The 24,630-nt window shown below is 43.7% G+C and overlaps 1 protein-coding gene across 1 annotated transcript in view; it reads right to left on the bottom strand.

The window, feature by feature from the left end:
- fstl4 (follistatin-like 4) overlaps positions 1–24,630 on the bottom strand; it is a gene marked incomplete at its 3' end in the record, with an annotated part of 280,325 nt that overhangs the window by 168,724 nt on the left and 86,971 nt on the right. The window contains exon 3 of the mRNA XM_080779497.1: positions 19,087–19,362. Within this exon, the coding sequence (XP_080635623.1) occupies positions 19,087–19,362 (276 nt within the window). The remainder of the gene's footprint in view (positions 1–19,086; positions 19,363–24,630) is intronic.

The following is a 24,630-nucleotide window of genomic DNA, read 5'->3' as shown; positions in this document are numbered from 1 at the left end:
GGAGCAGTCTCGCTTGTGAGACCGCTTGTGATCGTGTAACCGGTCCAGGATTGAAATGAATGTCTCCCGATAGCAACAGGCATAAAATAATCACAGTTCTGCGATCCATTTTGCCAGTCGGGGGCTTGTACTTGCGATTCGGGTTCGCTGTTAACAGGCCATGAATCGCCGCCGACCCAAAAGAAATGTGTTTGCATTCCAAACCATTTAGGAGGAAATAGTCGCTGTGAAACTCAAACTCCTCTGCTTCGTTTCCGTATCGTTCCATCTCTTCTTGGTGTAAACTCCATGTTGAATTAAAGCATGCGTCCGTAATCCATAGGATGAAGAATAGGTAAAAGGCGGAACAAGTTGAAAACATAGCTACCGGTTCTTGGTTGGAGAGAGCTCCTGGGAATGCGACTGCTCAGGTCGAATGGTCAGGTCGAATGAAATAAATGTAGTGGAGTAAAATTTACAATGAATATTTGCCTCTGAATTGTAGTAAAAGTACTGAAAATGTGAAATACTCCAGTCAAGTAAAAATACCTCAGAAGCTGTACAGTACTTAAGTACATGTACTAAGTTACTTTCCGCCACTGCCGGCCCTGCCCTGCTGTGAGTAATTCACTTGGAGTGTGTTGACTCATTCATTAGAAACAATATCCATCAGCGACAAGGCCCCACATCCCCCATACCACACACTCCAATCATCATTTGCATGTTAATGAGAAAGAACCGACCGGGACCCAAACTTCAACGCGCCCGTACATCAAACAATGATCATGTTGCTGTACAAAGAATGCTTTGTTTTTGCTCAGAATAAAGTGTCGTGAATGTGGTTTGTCGCTGGCTCAAACGCTACAGCGTACTCCCGACTGCATGGCATAATATTTGGAGGCCTGCGAGCAGCTAAATAAAGCTATTAGTTGCGCGCTACTACCGTGCCAGTGTCACACAGAGAGAAAGCACACCATCTGTAACAGCTCAGCGTGAGCTTGTAGCTCTGCTGTTTTGAGTGTGTAACGTGGCTGTGCAGCTACGTCTAAATATGGCATAAGGATGGGAATATCGGTTAAACTCTCCGGCCCCAAAGAAGACAATCTTGAAGAATATACTGGCTGGATTGAAGTGTAATTTACCATGGAGTGTCATACTCCCTGCTAACCTAGGATAACCCTATACTGTTTTTGATGACGCCCAAGGCCTTTCCTGCAGCGCCACACATACACTGAAGCCAAAATGTCCACTTGCAGACAAAAATAAAGTAATAATACTGTCTGGTTTGCCATGGAATGTTTTGTGCACATTCATGCTCCATGGAGGACGAACCCTAATGCTTTTGGTGATACCACCGGTAATATTTTCCCCCATAGAGTAATACAAGGATAGAGACCAAACAGGAGCATTAGACCTCAAATTTGAGGTCCAGCTGGGCTGTTACACAGCAGCTAGTGGCAGCTTCAACGTTAAAAAGCCTTACTGGGGGCCTTGCTTTCCCCTGGCAGCACCCAAATATCACACATTCCACTTGTTTTGTTCCACTTTGAAGCTTTAATTGCAGCTCTACTTTAAAGCTTTTGAGGTTCAAAGCACGGTAATATCGGCCGGTTCGTATCGCTTCCATCAAGTTGGATGTAAGGAGTATAACTTTTTCTCTATAAATAATGTCCAGATAAGGTAACCTGATGAAGGTATGTGTACACAAACGTTTCCAATAAATACATTTTTTAATTCCAAGTGAAGAAAACACTGTGCGTGAGCACTTTGATGTGAAGTCATTTCTTTAAAAAAAAGAAAAAGAAAAAATTATTCCATCAGGAAACCTTGAAGTTGACCGATACCATTACACTCTTTCAAAGGAACACTGAAGAAATATATGATCATCACTGCAGAATAACTTTCTCCACACCACAATGAATGGGCCGGCCTTAAAGCTGCCTGCAATCTGCTTTTTTATATAACGAACGAATCTGTATGGCAGAGTAAAGCAATGTGGGTGAAGGGGTTTATTTCTGAATCTGTATGGCAGAGTAAAGCAATGATGACAGGGTGAAGGGGTTTATTTCTGAATCTGTATGGCAGAGTAAAGCAATGATGACAGGGTGAAGGGGTTTATTTCTGAATCTGTATGGCAGAGTAAAGCAATGATGACAGGGTGAAGGGGTTTATTTCTGAATCTGTATGGCAGAGTAAAGCAATGATGACAGGGTGAAGGGGTTTATTTCTGAATCTGTATGGCAGAGTAAAGCAATGATGACAGGGTGAAGGGGTTTATTTCTGAATCTGTATGGCAGAGTAAACCAATGTGGGTGAATGGGGTTTATGTCTCAATAATAACCTGATTCATTCACCATTCATTATCCCGTGTAATACATTTAATGCTTACGATAAAGAAAAATACACATACGTATATCAGTCAATCTAACACTTTTCAAGTCAAGGACCCCCACAATGATAACAGAACCATGGATTTTAGTTAAAATGTTCGCTTTAAAAATATACTCTATACAAACAAATCCTCACTATCTTTTCTAAAATAGCAGATCTAGTAAGCTTGTATATCTGCTATTTTTGAATAGCCAAAGTATATAGTATGGTTTAAGTGGTTCAAATGATTGTGACGCTATATTAACAAAATTAGCTGGGGACCCCCGGGTCACCCCCCCCCACCGCCAAGGACCCAGACCCCACTTAGAGAAGATTCAATATTCTGCAATAGACTGCTTGTCACCTCAAGTCTTCTCATAAAACATTTCTTTAGTGTAGAGTTTAGCTGTATAAAATGGCATCATCTGTTTGTTTACATGGCTGCCTGCCTTGTTGGATAAGCAACCAACCACCGCGGATTGACTGATTGATTTTATTAAGGTGCATTAACTCTGTAGCGGTCTGTTATTGACAGCAGCGGCCTGTTAGTTTTCCGTTAATGAAAAATAACACGCCACTGAATTCTGAAATTGAACCGTCAGAATCAAGCATTCAACCGAGCTGTGTAATAATCAGTGGTGGAGAAAGTACTGAAATGTTTTACTTATAGTTAAAGTATAAATACTGCAATATAGAAATACTAAAAGTCCAGAATTCAAAATGTACTTGAGTAAAAGTACAAGTTTTCAAATACTACAATCTCACAATGTGCCCCAATGCGACGCATTGTGAGCTTGTAGATCTGCTATTTTCAATTGGCCAAAATGTATAGGGCTGAAGTGAGTAATGTATGTTTTGCAATAATAATCCAAATCTACAGTAACTAAAGCTGTCAAATAGAAATAAGTGTAGTGTAGTAAAAGTACAATATTTGGATCCGAGATGCAGTGGAGTAGTGTTGGAAATACTAGAATGCATCTGCAAATCGTTGCACTTATACCTTTAATTGCTTATAAAGACATATTTTGCTTTGCAATGCGTAGTTCTGTGATATTGACAATATAAAAAAAATATTTTAGATATCTCTGAAGTCAGAGCTCAAGTGGAGTTTTGTCCGAAGCGCTTTTTAATACTTTTCATTGGTTCAATATATTTTTTAACCAACACGCAGATGCAAAGGGTGATCAATAGCACTGATTTATATAAACATGTCTAAACGGGTGGAGTTGCCTGGTTTGGCAGACAGCGATGGATAAAATAATATAAAACATGATTAGATTAATCAATACAGTCTCTACAGACTTTACTTGGCCCAGAAAAAGGCTAATAACCACGTCGTTACAGACGGCAGGTGAGGTATTTTCCCATAACAATAGCATGTCATTATTAATCACATTTATATCAGCATTGTCTCTGCAAGTAGTAGGAGAAGCCAATGAAAATACATTTCTATATGAGCAGCCAATGAAAATACATTTCTATATGAGCAGCCAATGAATGATTCAAAAAAAGAAAATAATGCAGAATGCAGAATGGCTCAATCAAACCCAGATCCACGGTGGAAGACAAAATGGTTGGCTTAAACAGGAGCATGCTTCCTACATTGTTAGAGAACAGAAATACCTCATCTGGAAAATGTCACACGTCCTAAAATAGATAAGTAGCCCAGTTCAGATTAAACATGATTATTAGGCTGAGCAATTGGTGTGGATTCAGTGTGCACTGAATCTGAAGACTAAACCCTAAGCCTTTTGATTAATTTAAGTAACTTTGTTCTCATTATTTGAATTGGCTTTATTTTTTAGCATATCATTGATGTTGGGAGGAAACCACCCTCTCCCCTCTCATGTAAGTAATTACAAATATATAAAGTCATAATATCAACTTTGGCTGGTATTATAACGTAGTATACTTTAAGTTCCTATTTATCGGTATTGGATTTTTCATGGTTTTAGAGTTGTGGTGGCTGGTGGGGGCCTACACACATTATTGTCACAGCCCACCAGTGGGCTCCCACAGGTTGGGAATCGTTGCTATGTATAGTACAAAGGTGCCTTTCCTTGCCGTGACATTTTTGGAGACGATTTGGGGAGTTACAGGTGTAATGAGTAGATTGGGGTTATCTAAGGACTGCAGAGAGTCAGTCAGTCAGTCAGTCAACCAGCCAGCCAGCCAGCCAGCCAGCCAGCCAGTCAGTCAGTCAGTCAGTCAGCCAGCCAGCCAGCCAGTCAGTCAGTCAGTCAAGTGCATTGATTTGTACCAGTTGCCAGTCTGTGTTTGTTCTTTGCCCTCTGGTCAAACTCTTCAGCTGGTAGAGCGGAAATGTGATCTGACAGCTCCCATTAGACAGGACAGCGGAGGAGTTATTTATCTATCTGTCCCCAGCAAGGTCAGTGTGAGAGAGAGACAGAGACAGGCAGAGAGAGAGAGAGATTAAAAAAACAGAGCGACAGAGCGCTGGAGCCGGGGTGACGGAGCTGTGGAGCTGGGCTGTGAAACGACATTTCCACATTTGCCATTTCCACTGATTCCATGAATGTGACCTATGGTAATTCAGCCTGAGATAACCCACGCCCAGGCACAATAATGCCCGTGGACCAAGAAAAGCACTGTCTGTGATCTGCCGCCATTACGATCCAAATTGACCAGTGATTACAGAAGATTGTAGAGCATAAAAATAGCCACACGCCGACATAGTTTTCGACAGAGAGTCCGATATCTTTGAAGAAAGTTCTGATTATGAAATCAACGTTGTGATTTAGTGGGAACTGCTCGATATAACGTCATGCCTAGAGCGGCCCATAAGGAGCCCTATTTGAAAGGGAATTATTCCGGCCAATCTGTTTCCATCACAGGCTACACCCAAATGAGTTTTGGATGATTGCACCGTCTTCACTTGGAGTGAAATGGTGTTTTAATGATTAATCAGGTTAGATCAGACCGACTGTGTTATGAGTGGTGTGATTATGTGGGGCAAGGTGACTTCAATCACTCTTTTATTTTTATTTTATTTTATTTTTTTGGCCTGGCAGCGACTGTGGTTTGGTTCTGATAAATCACTTTAATGGGTTTCTACATCTAGCTTTGATTGTGTCTTTTTTTCCCCCCTCTAGAGTAACGATTTCGTCCATAAACGCAGAGTGAGGATAAAGTATTTATATGTTTTACTTTTATAGAGCCGTCTGGACATTTCGGAATGAAATATTGGAGATGAAAGCATAGTGGCACAGGTTTGGCTTCATGTCTGCTTACATTCAAGGTATAAGCCTCATCTTCGGGGCATTTTTCTTTTTTAAATTCACCTCATTTACGTAGAAGATAGAAAATATATACGGAGGTATATACGGTATATATAGTATATGAATTTCATACCACAGGTATATATCTGTGCCTGGAGGTGATGCTTAAAAAACCGGTGGGCTTTTTCTCTCACTCTCTCTTCTTAATCTCTGAACCAATTTACCACAGAGCGTAGAATGGAGAGAGAAGCTTGACAGAGTCGGTCAAATCCCTGTCTGCACCGTATTGGGGGCATAAGGGAAAAAAAGAGGGCAAAAGATAGGGGTGTGTGTGTGTGTGTGTGTGTGTGTGTGTGTGTTGGGGGGGGAGGGGGGGAATAGATACACACCATACAGTCAAAGAAAACAGTCACATAGATAGAGAGAGGGACAAATATAGAGAGAAATTGGAAACGTGACATACAGATATTGTTTATTTATGTTGTTGGTGTCTTATAATCCCGTAAGGGATGGGTCTTAAAGGACAAGACACGAAAATAAAAATTCATTCAGAGTAGGGAGACAGGGATGGATTGAGAAAGAGTGAATTATATACAATCAAGACTGGATCTTCCTTTAGACAATAGCAGCTGCACCCAAAGGGGAGATTTTTGTTTTTTGTTGTTACATAGCACAACATTAACATTCTGTTAAACTGTTAGACGGACAGTTTATTGCATTTAACGGTAACATGCTCTTGTGGGTACGCTTTGCTTAAAAGCCAGCAAACCACCTACTGTATAAGAAAGAGTCACACAGGCCAAACAGTAAAAGCTTCTCTACAGCTCGCTAAAACACCAGCGACTGAGGTGACATATTTATAACTCATCTCATCTATTGGCAATTGGATACCGGCTCTGTAAAAGAAACATTTTATTATGTTTGATAAGCAAAGTTTTAGAAGTTGGACCATGCAGTCATACATTGGCCCCCGGCATGTATTTTCCATTTACAAAGCCATTAAATTGATTGAAAGTGAATTCAAGGGGATGGGAAAAATTAATGTGTTTTGTCACTTCCTAACTTGATACTTGTTCTGAGGTGGCTGCCAAGTGCTTTTAACAAGTGGTGTTATTATATAATATAATAATAATACAAATGATATAAAAGGCAATAAAAACCGTGCAAATGGAGAGCCCCCAAGGAAAAACACCACCTTTAAACACAACCAGACAGACAGACGGATGGCTAATGGCTTGCTGGTGGATAGCTTTGACAAACACAACATTAAGGGGATGGAGTAATTATTGCAGAAATAAATATGGAGGGCAGAGAGAGGAGGAAGGGGGAGAGAGAGAGAGAGAGAGAGAGAGAGAGAAATAAATAGACAGAAGGGTAGAATTACAAGCCGGTGGCTGCAGTTTGCAATTTATCCAAACAAAATTAGATGACTTATGAGCACAGACTTTTGTCAGCGACAGTTAAACTCATAGTGCTTACCATAATGCTAATACGTTGTGTTGCAGTGGGATTATAGACCCAATGACTCAACACCGAGACACACACATGTCAAAGTCTCTTAGTCGTAAATAAGCATGCCTCTTCAGAAGAGATTATACAGTAGTATGGTTCTGTCACAACGGAAGTTTTTAAGTTTGATTTTGTGTATGGGTGCGTTGACATGAGTTTATTGAACTTTGAAAATATAGTATAATCCTAATACCTGATGCTCATGTTTTAGGGGGTAATATTTAAGTCTTTAATATTTTAAGTAACAGTACTCAAATGAGTGTATAGTTAGTTAGTTAAGCGTCTACCACTGGCAGCCTGTGATGGGGAACAGAAGTGATGAATAAAGGCATTCGTTGGTTGGCACACAGGCCAGGCTAGGACAGGCTATGGATCAGGACAAGCTGCGCAGTACTTTCAATTACATGAAACGTTACAGATGCAATTTGTAAGATCTTAATCGTTAAAATGCCCTTGGAATGTTAGCATGAATCAAGAGAGATCAATAAGCAAATGGTCCTGCTTAAACAGGCCATCATCATCAATTGACAAAATGCATGATTGCCTTTGACAGACAGACTGACAGACAGATAGACAAGTTCAAATGAACATGCATTTACAGTAGTGAGCAATCACCTGATTGATTGTAGTTACTAATCAAGTATTAGCCACACAGGAAAAGATAACGTACTACACAGTGACAAACTGTGTGGTGGCCATGTTGTTTAAATTGTAGGCTACAGTAGCCCTAAGCAAGTCCTACATGTTGTTTAAATTGTAGGCTACATGCAGTAGCTCTAGGCAAGTCCTCCATGTTGTTTAAATTGTAGGCTACAGTAGCCCTAGGCAAGTCCTCCATGTTGTTTAAATTGTAGGCTACAGTAGCCCTATAGGCAAGTCCTCCATGTTGTTTAAATTGTAGGCTACAGTAGCCCTATAGGCAAGTCCTCCATGTTGTTTAAATTGTAGGCTACAGTAGCCCTAGGCAAGTCCTGCATGAGTGAAAATGTACCAAACTGCCCAAGCTGTGGTCTAAATCAATGAGTCTCAACTCCAGCCGTAAAATACTGCCAGTTTCTATTCTAGTCTAGGGAACTAGCCAGATAAAGCCACGCCCACTTGGGACACTTTAGGACACACCTTCACTGGTACCATACCATTACCGACGGAAGCTTTAAGGAAGCTTAGGAACTGCCATCCTTCACATTAGCAATGCAGGTTGTATTTTTCTTTATTTCTAAATTGTTACATTTATACACCGATGGCGGAGGAAACCATGCATGCCAATTGCCAAGGCACCAACTTCACATTGGGAGCAATTAGGGGTTCAGAGTGTTGCTCAAAGACACTTCGACACGACTCTGGGGTGAGCCCCGGATCGAACTGGGAACTGGCCACTCTACCGGCCACTCAATTACCCCTGAGCCACTATGAGCCACCTTTAGCCTACAAACAATTAGAAGGTCACAAGACTACGCTGGCATTGCTAAATAGCTAAATAAACAATTAGCTATTTAGACGCACAATCAGACGCACAGTAATGAACATACAAGCCAGGACAAATGCAAATAAACTTGGGAAGCGCTGCTATCCCCCCCACCCCACCAACCGGGAGGACCCACTCTTATGTATTACCCATACACAATGTCTAACAACAAAGAAAACCTTGAACCTTGAAGGTTTGTTAAGACGTTAAATGGCTCCGAGGGGCCGCCGAGGGGGCCCATGCCTGGCTCTCGGCCTGGCCGAGGGGAAGGTACACCATGCACACACACACACACACACACACACACACACACACATTCTGCTGCCGCAGTACCCTTGACAGTGTCCCCAGCACGCGTACTGCCACAGCTGGAGAGCATGCACCCGTGACCGACAAGAGCCTTGTGTTTTCATAGGGGAGAGGCCAGTGTTTACGAGGCAGGGGACCAGCGCCAGACCAAGGGGACCTTTCTATCTGGGACAGGGCATCGTTCCTTTTTTGTGGGGGGATTTTTTTCCCCGACCAGCAAAAAATGCATCCGACCTAATGAATCTGCAGGGAGGGAATCAACTTTAACGAGCTGAGAAGAGAGAAGGAGAGGCGTGATGGGGGGGGGGGGGGGGGGGGGGAATGAACACGCAACGATAAGAAAGATGGGGATGGTTAGAGCCCTCGTTAATAAGCACACTGTAACAAATAAAGGCCTGTCAAGGGGAGGCCTGGAGGGAGGTTCACTCGCTCTTGCATGCACGTGCGTGTGTGTGTTTGAGTGCGTGCGTGTGTGTGTGTGTTGTCACACCTGGTTGCCCAGCGCCGCCCCAAACCCACGGCGAGTCCTGATTGGCCAAAGAGAAAGTTGGACGGGGAAGTTCTGATCTCAGGCTTTTTCTTTTTGGTTAAGTGACCTGTACAACTTTTAACATGAAGTCCACTGGCACAGTTTAGGTAAATGGCAGGCATTTAGAACACATGTCATGGTGACTTTGCGGTGACTGATGTGGTGCAAATGGGTGGCAGTAAAATGGATGGGGACCATTTAACATGAACCAGAAGGGCAGGCGCAGTGTGTGTGCGCGCACACACACACACACACACACACACACACACACACACACACACACACACACACACACACACACACACAGACACACACACACACACACACGGAATAAATAAGTGTTTATTTCACTCTGAGAGTGTACAAATGTTACATTTGGGTCAAATGACCGTACAGAATGGACTGATCAATTGTGTGGTCATGCAGTCAGAATTTGGTGCCATTTGAAATTAGGCTGCATCATTCCACCTGTCGAGGTAATGGCAGGGCATTTCTGGAAGATTCCAGAATATGTATTTATTTACTTTTACTTGCTCTTTAGAGATACCTGATGAAGGTCGTTTAGACCGAAACGTTGCGGGACCCTTTTCTTCTCACTTGCTCTTTAACAAATTGAAATTTTAGACTGAACACAAGATTAGGTGGCTTGTTGAATTGGTTGAAATGGCATTTTGTATTCGTTCTCTAACTTCTCTGTCCCGTAAAGAGCCTGACACCGCACTGCACTGTTCTGCTAATTCCCACATTGACAAACTGTGCCATCTGTGAACAGGAAGCCTGTTGAAGCTGTTGATCTAATACAGAGAACACTTTCAAAAGCGGACCGGGGTACCCAGCAAAATGAGAAAATGTTTAAACAAAAGCCCTAATTAATTTTTTGGGCTACTTATTTTGAAACATGTTTTTCTTTTATCCCCCATGATATTTTCAAATGGGAGTCCACAGCCAATTCGGGGAATTTGGTTTAGAGAGAGTTTTCTGGCTGCTGCATTTGATGTTTCTTTTTAATGAAGGCTCTCAGTGCTGATTTGGAGGACTCGCATATCAGCCTGGAATATGGCGAACTAAAAAGCACTTGTTCCGGCCAACATCCGCCCTCCGGTCACTCCGTGCACGTCCACACAGATGTCCTGACGGCACCTCATCATGTCAGCGGTCCGTGCTCGTGTCAGTTATGCACTGTGAGGCTTCCAGAGGAGAGAGAGAGAGAGAGAGAGAGAGAGAGAGAGAGGATGGAAGGGCCTGGGTGGGTGTCTGTGGGCAGCGGCTCAACACCGAGTGGGAAACAGCAGCCAGCACACATTGGCAGTGGTGGAGAGTATTAGTATTTACTCATGTACTGCACCTAAGTAGTAAGTACAACTTTCAAAGAGACTTCCAACCCCCCAAAAATGAGAGAACTTCTTGCACGTTGGTTGCTCTGAAGGTGTGCACCTGCTCTGCATGCGGCCCCCATGGAATCATCCTCTTTTCCGAGGCCTTGATTGCCATGCAATTGGTCATAATCCCAAACACCACCTGCTTAATACCTTTTTTTGTATTTTCTTCTGTAGGAGGCTAGCCATGTGTGCGTGTGCGTGTGCGTGTGTGTGCGTGTGTGTGTGTGTGTGTGTTTAACTGGAGCTAATCTTGCCAGCCACTTGATGGACCATTCAGCACCACATTTCTTGTGCATGCTGCCAGTGTGCCATTTTAGTTTTCAAGATTTAACTTTATAATGGAAGTCATTATAGTGGCTTGGATCAGACTGAAACATTTCCTAGCCTTGGAACAAAGACTGTCAGATAGGATTACAGTACACGTAACACGTTATTAAACAATTCAGAATATTGCAGAACACAAAGGGTCCGATTAGTCATGGCTCTGGGGGTAAGGAAGGACCTCATGTATTACATTTGTATATTCAAGTACAGGAATTATTAAGTAGTGGCCAACATGGAGCATTCTATGGGGAATTTGCATTGTTGTTTTTACTTTGTGTCTGTGCGTTTTGGTTTTGGTTTGTTAGATTTTTGTTCATTTATTCATTATTTGGTGGAAAGATTTAAAAATAAAATAAAAACAAAGTGTATTCATGCCTCCTTTGTACTTTAGGTGCTCATCTGCAATGTCAAATTGTCTATTGTTGCAGTGCACGCACGCATGCACACACGCACGCACGCACGCAGGTCTCACCGCCACTGAACATGTGTCCCAGTTGCCTGTTAGTACTTCGATATTAAACAGCAGGTTACTATGTGGATCAACAGAGCTTTATAGCAAATCATTAGCTCCTCCACTGCTGTACTATCACTCATCAGCACAACCTGCATGCTCAGCACCAACACATTGCCTGTATAGAGGGATCACTTCATCATGCCTTCGATTGGTTGATGACGGGTGTAGTGGGTCGAGGTGTGGACTGCTGGTGGTCACCCAGCTTGTACTGCACACTGCAACACGCCACTGCACTCCACTAATGTAGTGTCTGCTGTTTAATGGTTGGCCAGTTAACTACTTAAACCCGGAGTCAAAGTATATGACCTCTATGCTTGGCCTCCTCCTGTTTTCTTACAAGGATACAGGCTACTTAGCTCTGGTCCATATAGCCAATGCTTCTATGATTCTGCCCTGCATTGGCTATGCTACTTACATGGAACTCAGACCAGCCTCTCCTCTTTAGCGTATTTAAATTTAATTTTTGCTACTCACCAAAACAAAGGCGGGTTGTGTCATTAGAAAGCCTACTTTCCTTAGTGGACTCACTCTGAGCCCCCCACCACACGTTACTAAACGGTACTTTTTGGCCAGAAAGGGATTTCTTTTCACCGGCGGAAAAATATTCTCTATGAGGCAGTTCTCTGACTCTGTATTAAATACTGAATCATCTTCTATCACTCTCCCATTCATTTTCCAGCTCAGGCTACAACACATGGAAACTCTCAGCATAAATGAACAACACTGAGGGTTTTTGCCGTGTGCCATTAAAACCACAATTACTATGATTATGGAACATGTACTGGTGCTAAAACAGAAAGCCAAGCTCCATTTGTCTGGAAGCGTATGGTGACATCTCAATGCAGTGTGCACACGTATACTATTACGTACACACAGACACTCATGTGCGCGTACACACGCACAGACACTCATGTGCGCGTGCACACGCGCACACACACACACACACACACACACACACACACACACACACACACACACACACACACACAGACACACACACACACACACACACACACACAGTCACACACACACGTCCCACAAATCCACACACTCAGTGGATGTAAGGTCACGTTCAGTCATGTCACATTAAAGTGGGGAAGGAGTCCCGGCAGACAGACACTGCCGTGCATATCAAATCCACATTAAGGATGTTCAGTCAACACACTTAGACTTTAACGCCCGAAACACAAACCAGCGGGAAATAGAGCGTCAAGTGCAGAGGAAGCACTGTACGTCTCTCTGTGTGTAGAGAGGGAACTAGGGAACAATCGTCTCTCTGTGTGTAGAGAGGGAACTAGGGAACAATCAGGAAGCACTGTACGTCTCTCTGTGTGTAGAGAGGGAACTAGGGAACAATCACTGTACGTCTCTCTGTGTGTAGAGAGGGAACTAGGGAACAATCACTGTACGTCTCTCTGTGTGTAGAGAGGGAACTAGGGAACAATCAGGAAGCACTGTACGTCTCTCTGTGTGTAGAGAGGGAACTAGGGAACAATCAGGAATCACTGTACGTCTCTCTGTGTGTAGAGAGGGAACTAGGGAACAATCAGGAATCACTGTACGTCTCTCTGTGTGTAGAGAGGGAACTAGGGTCTCTCTGTGTGTAGAGAGGGAACTAGGGAACAATGCTGTACGTCTGTCTGTGTATAGAGAGGGAACTAGGGAACAATGCTGTACGTCTCTCTGTGTGTAGAGAGGGAACTAGGGAACAATCACTGTACGTCTCTGTGTGTAGAGAGGGAACGAGGGAACAATCGTCTCTGTGTGTGTAGAGAGGGAACGAGGGAACAATCGTCTCTGTGTGTAGAGAGGGAACTAGGGAACAATCGTCGTATGGGTTGAATTTACAATGAGGCACAACATCGCTTTACCCATTTAAGACCCGACACCAGATTCTAATGTCTTCTACATCATAGGAGATCTACACCATTTTTCAACCTGGTGTCCCTATTGTTGCCATGTCGTTATAGGCGAATATGTTTCCATAACATTTTACAAAAGTTAGACAAAATCACTTGGTTAGATAGAATAATGAGAGATAAAGCTGTTCGTGAATCTGGTATAGTAAAAATGCAATGTTTGAGTCCAGAGATTGTGTTGTTGTGATTAATTCGCTTACTGGCCTGTGACCAAATCCATATCAAACCTCATCATTTATTTCATGTTTCTTTTCATATTTATTTATCCATCCAACCATCCATCCATCCATCCATCCCTGGGGGACCAATTTTCCTTCGAAGATAAACTGATCAATGAAAGAAATTCGATGAATAAATAAATAAATAAGACCGGTTTACTGTGATTATCCACAATACAAACAGCATGCATGGGCGTGTTCACACACACACACACACACACACACACACACACACACACACACACACACACACACACACACACACACACACACACACACACACACACACACACACACACACACACACACACACACACACACACACACACACACACACACCAAGTATTGGCATCTCCTGTGCAGTCACTTTGAGAGTGATGGAATGCAACATCTGTTGACAGTATGTCGGACCCTGTTGTTTGTAGACCCCCAGGTCTCTGCGCTGTGGCTAGTGTGGACATTTCTCTCACAACGGAGGCTTTTGCACACACACACACACACACACACACACACAGTTGTGCAATCGTCTGCCAAGCCGATGCAAAACAATTATAAAATCAATCAGTTAATTGCAAACGAGTGATGTGAAGCAATGCAGATAAAGAAACATTTGTCATAAGAATGCCAATGCGTTTCTACACGTCTTCGATCGCTTCTTGTTTCGCCACATCGTATGCAGAGTACTATAAACCACTCGGATTGTTGCCTCCATCCTTTCCGTTTGGTCCGTTTGGTATTCCGTTCTAGCAGAAATATAAATGTTCTGGATGATTTATTTCTCCATGGAACATGCTGCTGTAACCCCAAAACTGCATCATGCATTTTAAGAATCTAGAATATTAACCCATTTTGACCTGAGATCAGATTCTAAAAATGTCTTCTACATCCTGACAGTTTTCTGAAAAAGCTATGTTTCTATTGTCAGTCGTTCTTCGATTTTTCAAAAATAGCAGACCTATGAGCTTGTAGATCTGCTATTTTTCAATAGCTAAAGCACAACATAACATCATAAGGATCATAAATGGGGTTGATTATATTCACCCCACCAATGAATTATTTATTAAATGTCGTACGCTGAAATTTAAGGATTTAGTTGAATTTAAAACATTAGAGATACTGCTTAGAGCCAAAATGAAAACACTTCCAGACTGTATCCAAGGGTTGTTCACAATGAGAGAGAGCTGTTATTCACTCAGAGGTAAATGTATGTTTAAACAAAAAAAAGAAAGGATCAACGTGAGAAGTAATTGTATAACGATAAAGGGAGTGAAGCTGTGGAACAGATGTGATGAGGAATTGAAAGACTGTGTAGCTAAGGATAAATTTAAGAAGGTATTCAAAAAAAAAGTATTAAATAGCTATACAGAGTAAAGGAACTACTACTTCATGTTACTACTGTGACTTTTATTAGCATATTGTTCTTTTTTGTTTGTTTTTGTTTTTGCTTGTTTATTCAGAAAGAAGAAGAGAGAAAAAAAAAAAAAAAAAAGAAATTGATTGAAAAGAAACATGAATATTGCACTGTTCAGTAGAAATGTTGTTTGAGGACCTGTAAAAGGGATGCACATATATTTTTACATTTGTAATTTTTTAATTTAATGGACCAAAGGGTAGACGTAATAAGCCTAGGCTTCAGTCTATACCTTTTTTTTTTTCCAGAATAAGAAAATGAAAAAAACTGATGAACTAAGAATGTTTTGTATGGAAAGAAAAAACAAACTAATAAACTAAACTAAACTAAACATAATGCACCAAAAAGGGTTCCCGCCAAAATGGGTTAAGAATCTAGAATATTAAACAGTGATGGTGTTTATTATGGCATGGGTTCACTGTGTTGCTGTTGTTGTTGTTTTGCTAATGTGGCATGTATCTTTAAAGCCACTTCAACATGCCACTATTTTATACTGTCTTGGTAGAATGATCGTGTTGCGCCAAATATAGATCAGCTGTGTGATTGTGACTATAGATCCGCAATAGTATTATTTTTGCCATTTTTTATCCGGAAAGTATACCGACACAGAGAACGAGTCGACAGAAACTATACAACCATCACGCCATGCAATCATTTTCTGAGCTCGGTTGAATTTGCTAAAAACAAAGACATGCATTGGTTTGCTCATTCTGTGGGCAGAACACACAGTCAGTGTCCTATAGTGGTTTCCAACCCTATTCATATCAAGGCCCGTTCATTATTCGGCATTTGAGCCACGGACCACCATTTGATGACATTTAGCCTCACAGACGCAACACTAAAGAATATTCTGATATTGTTGGAAATTAGTTTGCCCACAATTCCATGCTGTATTGATATGGTAACATTAGGGAAGATAACAGGCAAATGCTTGAGAGCGTAAAGGGTCCATTTCGTTTCATTTTACGCTCTCAAGAGTTCAAGATCTAGAAGGGTCCATTCTCCATCATTTAGCTGAGGACCACCTGGAACCCCCTCAAGGACCACTGGTGGTCCCTGGACCACTGGTTGACAGCCACTCTTCTAAAGCATTAACATGCAGCGGAGCAAACGAGATAAATATTCAGCACACAGAGCGGCACCCAAACGCACAGCTCTAATTGAGGTCGCGTGCACGCATCCGCCTGGGTGACTGGTGACAGCAGACTATGGGCGAACGCAGGTGCTGTGGAATGGGGGGTCAGATCAACATATCCGCCTGGGTGACAGCAGACTGTTGGGAGAGTGCTGGCCGTTTCGCACGCACGCATGCGCGCTTGCACGTGCACACACACTCACACTCACACTGACACTCACACACTAAAGAAACGGAAAACAGGTGCGCTTCCTCTGGAAACTGCCCTTGGTTACGGCAGTGGATGCTCAGCTTATAACACAACTTAACTCATAAACCAACTAAGTGGAAAAAGCTGGCTCAGATGCAATGTCTCATGTTTATTGGAGAACGCTGATGCGTTTTGGGCAAACAGCCTTCTTCAGAGCAGACTAAGTCACACACATTAAGTCAGTGTAAAAAGCAAATCCTAACCATGATCCTTTTCAAGATGTGTCTCTAAAATTGGCAAAACTTAAATAACTAACACTTTAAAAATATATATCTCCTCGGATGAAAACTCTGTGGGATCGACCCTGTTCCGACTGGTGGCTGTGATTAGAGTCATGTCCCCCTTTTTAAAACCATTTGGAAAGAACCGCCTGTCCGTCTGAGCCAAAATTAAATTAAATAGCTTTCATTTCCGCCTGATGCCTGCAAAGTGGCAGAGTGGAGGCATAGTGCTGGATAGCATGGCGAGCACGGCAGGGGGTTCCTCTAATGCCACCACTGTGACAGATTGATTGTGGACCGCTGCCGTACACCGCCACAGCTGCACCGCCATGCCTTTAAAGACACCCGCCAGACACCCGCCAGACACTCGCCAGACAGACACCCGCCAGACAGAAGAAGAAGAAGAAATGCTTTCTGGTAAATCAAGTTTACCAAGGGTAACTGGACTAAGCATCAGATACTTGTTTACAGCCAGGCCCACATGGAACATTTCATGGTAGAGGTTCAATGCCTTGTCCAAGGGCACTTCAACGGTGGTAATTTTAACGTGTCGGATCGCTGATTCGAACTGGCGACCTTCCGGTATCTAGACCGCTCCGCAATCCACTCGGCCACCGCTGCCTCTACAGACAGACACCCGCCAGACAGGGGAATTATAATGCGTCTCTCTAGGGCTTAATACAAAGCAACACTATATCCACATTCCTCCTGGGGTTAGGAGACGAGTCTTACAGTCTATACCATCACACACGCATGCACGCACACCCCCTTCCTTCCGGTCTTCATATCTAAGTGTACTTTTTGCATTATTACACTATTATATCTTGTTTTAACTTCATTGTTTATATTGTGTCCATTGTACAGCATGTACAAAGCTTTGTTTTTGAAAGGTACATAAGATGGTGCTAGTAATTCTGCGGAGACATCTTTCTGATCTTTCTCATTCCCTCCCTTTAGCCTTTTCTTGTTTTCCATTCCGCCTTTTCTGTACATCTGTCTCTCCCATCCATCCATCCATCCATCCATCCATCCATCCATCCATCCATGATGATGTCTGTTCAGGTTCAAGTGTCTTAGTGTTTGCGACTGCTCCGACTGCTCGCATCATCTTTGTTTATCTCTTTGTGTTGTCGCCGGTGGTTATTGCATTAGCCGTGGAATCCGCCCAGCGCCTTCCACTGCCCTCCCATCAACCCCCGTCTTATTGCTTGCTAACCCGTGGCCAGCTCTCTGGCTGAGGCCATTAACTCTGACACAAACACTTTGCACTTGTCGTGAGCAGGATAAACTCTGGGCTATGAGCCCCAGCTAGGCTTGCTGCTTGACTTGTGTACACATGAGCAGAGGTCAGCCGGGGTCACGGTGAGAGGCAGCGAGAGAGGAAGGGAGTCTATATGGGTGTTCTGCCTCTGCCTCTCTCTCTGCCTCTCTCTCTCTGTCTCTCTACACATTTTTTTTAAACTAACGGAGCGAGATAATGTCCAGAGTACTACAATTGCACTGTCAGCGAGTAGCCTGCCCCAGCCTGTGTGATTTCTGGTCTAGAGGTGCCGCCAGTCTAAAACAGGCGGCGGATCCTATTGGTTCACTGATCTGAGCCCCCCCCTCCTCCCCGGTAGAAAACAACAGAGAACACTGACGTCACCAAATTTGGCCCCTCTGCAATGTTATTGGTTAGTGGAATACAAGCCGACTCCCACTTCCTATGCCAGATTTTCCAACAGGTTTCCCCATGCAGGCTTTTCCTTTTGAGCCGAATGCGAACTAAAACTAAAGTCTGCAGGGTGCCGAGGCTATAGTCAGCGAGAAGCCTGTAAAACTAAAGTCTGCAGGGTGCCCAGGCTATAGTCAGCGAGAAGCCTGTACTCTGGAATCCTCTGTGCATAGGAAAGTGACATTGCTGAGCGGTGCTCATTCGCAAAAAAGTTGACCTATTTTCTTTTTGAGATGACCAGAAAAGCAACGTTGGAAACACGAGGCTCCCTGGGCTAAATGAATCACGTCTTTACCATAGAAATGCAATATAGCAAGCAGTACAGGTACAGGTATTGTACAAGCAGTATAGGTGCGTTCATACGATTGCTTTCAATTACAACAGAGCCGATATATATAGACGAGGGGTTTACCCCGCAGCTATGTCGGCTCCGCCTACAGGAAATACATAAGCTGCGACCATGAGACCCGTTTCTGAATGTTTCTATACACACACACACACCCAAACGGAGGATTGGGGAGAGTGCACATTGTGTATATTGTCAGCTCCAGTGCCACTGTGCGTGCGTGCGTGTGTGCGTCTCAGGGGGTCCTCCTCCTACCTTTGAAGAAGCAGTCCTTGCCGTGCACCACGTAGATGCGTCTCTTCTCCAGGCAGGCGGTGCGGTACACCTCGCAGTGGTTCTCGTAGAAGCGGCCGTCCGAGCCGCACGCCGGTACGAAGGAGGGCCGGCAGCGCCGCTGGCACACGCACTCTGCGCGGCCCGTTGCCGCCAGCACCACGCACTGGCGCCCGCGCCCGCAGTACGTCCGCCTGCACGGACCCCCGTCCGGGTCAGAGGAGGAGGAGGAGGAGGAGGGGGGCACTGTCGTCACAGCTGGAGAGAGAGAGAGAGAATTATTAATTAATTTGTTTATTGCAGTGGTTCTCAACCGGTGGTACGGGGACCACCAGTGGTCCTTGAGGGGGCTCCAGGTGGTCCTAGGGTAAGTGTTGAGTTGGTAACCAAATGGACCCTTATTAGATCTTTATCATTCTTGAGAGCGTGACATTATTTATCATTTGAATCAACGTCATTTCACGCTCTCAGGAGTACAATTATTCTTAAGCATCTGCATCAGTTCATTTTCAAGAAGTCTACACGATTAGAGAATGTATAAGAATTATTTAGATTTTTTTTCGGGGGTTTGGGGTCTGAGAGGCAATATCTCATCAAATGGTGGCACGTGGCTCAAATGGCAAATACATTGAAAACCATTGGTTTATTGGAATGTTAACAGATATTGGGAAGAGATACATTATATTGTGTGTGTGTGTGTGTGTGTGTGTGTGTGTGTGTGTGTGTGTGTGTGTGTGTGTGTATACTGTATGCCAGGGTTACCCAAACCTTACAGCTCAATATGTTATGAATTAATCATCAACTGTCATGCAATACCACATTTATAAGCTAATGTGTTATGTTCACTATATTGGAACATTTATATTAAAAAGTAAAAAAAAAAGTAAAAGTGAAAAAAAGGATATTTAGTTAATTTAAAAAAAGGGTCTGCGAGCCATGATCACACGAGACAAATTATTAGCCGGGGGTGGAAGCATAATGTTACTCAGAATGAATGGAAGTGAAATTCAGCACTCTCTTTTGACCGAGTGCTGCTATAGTCCTTCATAATGATAATCACTATCATGTTCATGGCATTGTGATTTGAAATTCAATCTGATTGTGAGCTAGAAGTAGAAATGCCCCCAGAGAAAGAGAGAAAGAGAGAGAGAGAGAGAGAGAGAGAGAGAGAGAGAGAGAGAGAGAGAAAGATTTTCGTAGTGAAAGAGTCACCAAGACAATGCTTTCAGACTTGCCACTTCTGGGCACATCTGCCCAAAATATTCTGAGATCAAAATTGACATTATGGCCTGACAATGTGGTATAACCCAAATCAGTAGGGTTCATCTTCCCAAGACAATATGTTCAAACGTTTCCATCATACGATGAAGTTTGCAGGGATTATATACATGTTTAGATTCTGGCTGTATACTGAGGCTAAAAGCAAACATATAAATTATAATATGCTGGACTTCTAAAAGAGACAGAATACAAGAGAAAATACACGAGAACACAAACCGAGGGGGAAATACAATTACCGTACAACAAGAGTGCAAGACAAATTAAATATACACCACACGCACGGGTATAAGTGAGTAAATTAGCAAGGCTCAATGCAGCCTTGCTGCAATAGATTGAGAAAAGTTAAAGTTCCACTTGGACCGGCAGCAGTTGTACCAGCTATACAAGTGTGGTGTTAATGAGCAAAAGCTTCCTCTTTTAAATAGAACATAGCACTCAACCTCTGAGGTGTTCTTATTAGCACCTCTCAGCACCTGCATGTGCACACACATTCACAGCATGTGGGCACGCAACACACTCATGCACGCACGCACACACGCACACACACCCCACGCACAAATCCTCACAATCCTTTGTTAGTGCTTCTAGCCCGGCCTTGTCAACACTCCAGAACACACACACACACACACACACACACACACACACACACACACACACACACACACACCACACTCTGTTAATGCTTCTAGCCCTTGTCATCACCCTCCCAGCACACACACACACACACACACACACACACACCATCAGCACTGATTCCCGTCTCAGTGACTCGGACCCCCTGCGCCCCCCTCCTGATTGAATCTATTTGCACTTAGAGCAGGGCAGAAAGCTGCTGAGCCTTGCAGACTCTCCACCTTGGATTGATCTCCGGCCGTGATCTGGGGCCGGACCCCCTGCTCCTGGTGAGATCTGAGGCCCAATTTATACGGGGGACATGGGGGTGGGGGGATTTTTGAGGGGGCGTTAGCCCCTCCTATGGCTGGCTTTGTGTGTTTGTGTGCAACACATTTGTGATGATTTGATTGGCCAGTTTTGTGTGTTTGTGTGTTATCACATTTGTGATGATTTGCTTGGCCAGATTTGTGTGTTTGTGTGTTATCATCACATTCATTTTGTGATGATTTGATTCGCCAGTTTTGTGTGTTTGTGTGTACCACATAGTGATGATTTGATTGGATGAGCACGGAATGTGTAGCACATTCGTGATGATTCTAGATTTTTGAATTCTGAATTTGTAGAATGAATTGAAGACAATTAGGCAAAAATCAGTCACCAGAACCAGGGAGGTGTGGTTAACATGGAGTTTGGTGTTGAATGGGTTCATATACATGTAGGAGAGGGGCGTGTCTGATAAAAAATATGAATAAAACCAAACATCTAAATATTGAATAAAGCAACATAAAAACTGTCTGGCCATGCAGAGTAGACGTTAAAATGACCAAATGACAAAATGATCCATTTGAGCATCAACGGCTCCCCTCCGCAGTACGCGCACTACTGGGTCAAATGTATTGACACTCTCCACGTTGTGCTCGTAGATAACGTTACAGATTGGAATCTTGGTTTTCAAGGCACACATAGATTCATATTAGCTGACATTTCATTTGCAGATACTGTGTTGTACATTGTATAATATTTGCTGGTGGGGGTTATTTGCCTTTAGAAGACACCGTAATTACATTTCCTTCAACTTTCCCTGTTGACCTTAATGTCTCCTTCCACAGTCTTACGCACGCATGCAGGCACGCATGCACGCAGCCACGCACACATGCACTCACACACGCACACAGCCACACACACATGCACTCACGCAGGCATGCACGCACACAGGCAGGCACGCCACGCAGCACAGACATTTGCCGTGTCGCAATCAATAACAGAAAGCTCAGATTAGTTTAGTGTGAAATCAAAGCCCTCACAATCCTTAATAATCGTCATAGCAACCAGTAAAAGTATAATTGTATAAAGGACAGACAGGCAGGCTAAAATGTTTGACTGATTTTATTGAGATAATATGAGTAAACTAGACAAAATCGCAAGAGTTTAGTATACACACAAACACGCACGCATGCACGCACACACTCACGCACACACGAAACACTCAGAGCTGGTTAACAATCGAGGGGTCTCTCTTCGATTCCGGTGGAAGACAGACGTCCCCGCCCTGTCTCTGGGTATGATACCGTTTTGAGGTTTTGAGTCACTTAAGATGCTGAGAAGGGGTCAGTTCTATTATCACTGTGAGGACGCGCGGCTGAAAAACACACTGGCTTAACTCATGGACCTCAGTTCAGACTTTCATAATCAAACTGCTGAAAGCAGAAATTGAATTTGCCTCGAGTGTAATCATATCTCAACTCCGAGCATATCGAATAATGGAGGTAATGCGCCGTTGAGGACAAAAGTCCTTTAATTGCATAAAAGGAGATTACAGGGCCGTCTCACGGAGACGCGCGGGAAAACAAAGAGCATTGTGCACACGCATGCAGGCGTGCACACACACACAAACAAAAAACACATGCAGGCACAGAAAAACACATGCAAATTAACCCCACGCGTGCACGGCACGCACACAAACAAAAACACATACGCATTCACAGAAAAACACTCGCACATAGACACACAGAGTGCATAGTACATAGACACACAGACGTTTGAATTACAATACTTCCACATTTTAGGACAGAATCGGAAATAGCCGAAAAAATCACACCCCTGTGAAGTATCATCGTACATCATATCATACCGGCAAATCAGAATTTGCGTCCTCACCTTCGTCTTCAATGTTTGTGTTATGCAATGTTTGTGTTTACACAAACACTCACAATTGTCTATTCATTGTCATGGCATTTAATGTTTGTGTTATAGGACAAAGTGTTTGCACACACACAAAAAGCTGGACGTATAGGAGGGACTATTGCCCCTGAAAAACTGCAGACTGGGACATTGGGCCCTTATAAGTATAGTAATAAAAACGTCTCTCTCTCACACACACACACACACACACACACACACACACACACACACACACACACACACACACACACAGCAGAGCACTCCCTGCTGTGCGTGTGCTGACCCGGCTTGGGGGGATTGACTGCTCCTCCATCATAATGAAGTACGACTCCTCCGCGAGCGGGAGGGAGGGAGGGAGGGAGGGCAGGTAACACTCCTCCAGGGCACGGGGGGACGGATGAGTGGTGGTGGTGGTGGGAGGGGCACACTTTTCTTGTAACATCCCGTTCACTAATTGTTGTTCCGCATTGTGTCTCTGTATGAGAGCAGCGGTGGGAAATGCAAAGCAGCCCCCCCCCCCCCCCCCCCTCCCCCCCCCCGACCTTGTTGTCGGGTGTCAAGGTCGGGGACGATTACCAGATCGTTTGTATTCTCCCAGCGCGGGAGATTAAACGCTTAGCCGCAACGTCCGGCGGCAACCATCCCACCGATGCTTGTTTGTCTGCCTCTTCCGCTCGTTTATCCCCATCACTCCATCCCTCCCTTGCGCGCTCCCTCGCTCCCTCCCTCCCTCGCTCCCTCCCTCTCTCTCTCCCTCCCTCTCTCCCTCCCTCCCTCTCTCGCTCCCTCCCTCCCTCCCTCCCTCCCTCTCTCCCTCCCTCCCTCGCTCCCAGTGGTATAAAACAACTAAGTACATTTATCCAAGCGCCGTGCTGAAGTATAGTTCTGAGATACTTTTACAGTTACTTATACAGTTGTTGATACTTTCACTACACTACATCTCAGGAGGTACTTTTTACTCCACTATAATTATTTGACATCGTTAGTTACTAGTTGTTTTTACAGATTTTTTAAAATTATTAATACAAAACGTACTAGTTATATTGTGGTACTGGTATACTGTAACTTCAGTAAAAAGAGTATTTCTATCATCTCTGCTGGCTGCCAGCCACGTTCCCCTCGTCATTATTTACCATTCAGCTCACCATGGACGGCCACGGAAAAACAAACACCGGCAGCTTCCCAACAATGGACACAATGAGACAAAAGGCGTGATAGGTTGCGAACTTGTGATGTGCCACATGTTGTGGTTCTGACATTTTGACTAAGTCCTATAGCGGCAGGCGCGCTCATCCAGGCAGTAAGCCCCTTTCTCTTTTTCTTGGACCGTGTTTGACTGCCATTGTGGGCTGGCTTAAGAAGCTCAAAGTGCATTCTGTTAATCCGGCCTGTCTGAGCTGTGGCACAATCACTGCTTAATGCTTCTTAATGGCTGTTACAAGTTCCGCC

The sequence above is a fragment of the Protomyctophum bolini genome (genome assembly GCF_963924005.1).
Source record: "Protomyctophum bolini genome assembly, chromosome: 13".
Classification (NCBI taxonomy): domain Eukaryota; kingdom Metazoa; phylum Chordata; class Actinopteri; order Myctophiformes; family Myctophidae; genus Protomyctophum; species Protomyctophum bolini.
Note: the sequence above shows the minus strand (reverse complement) of the source record. Positions and strands in the feature narration are given on the sequence as shown.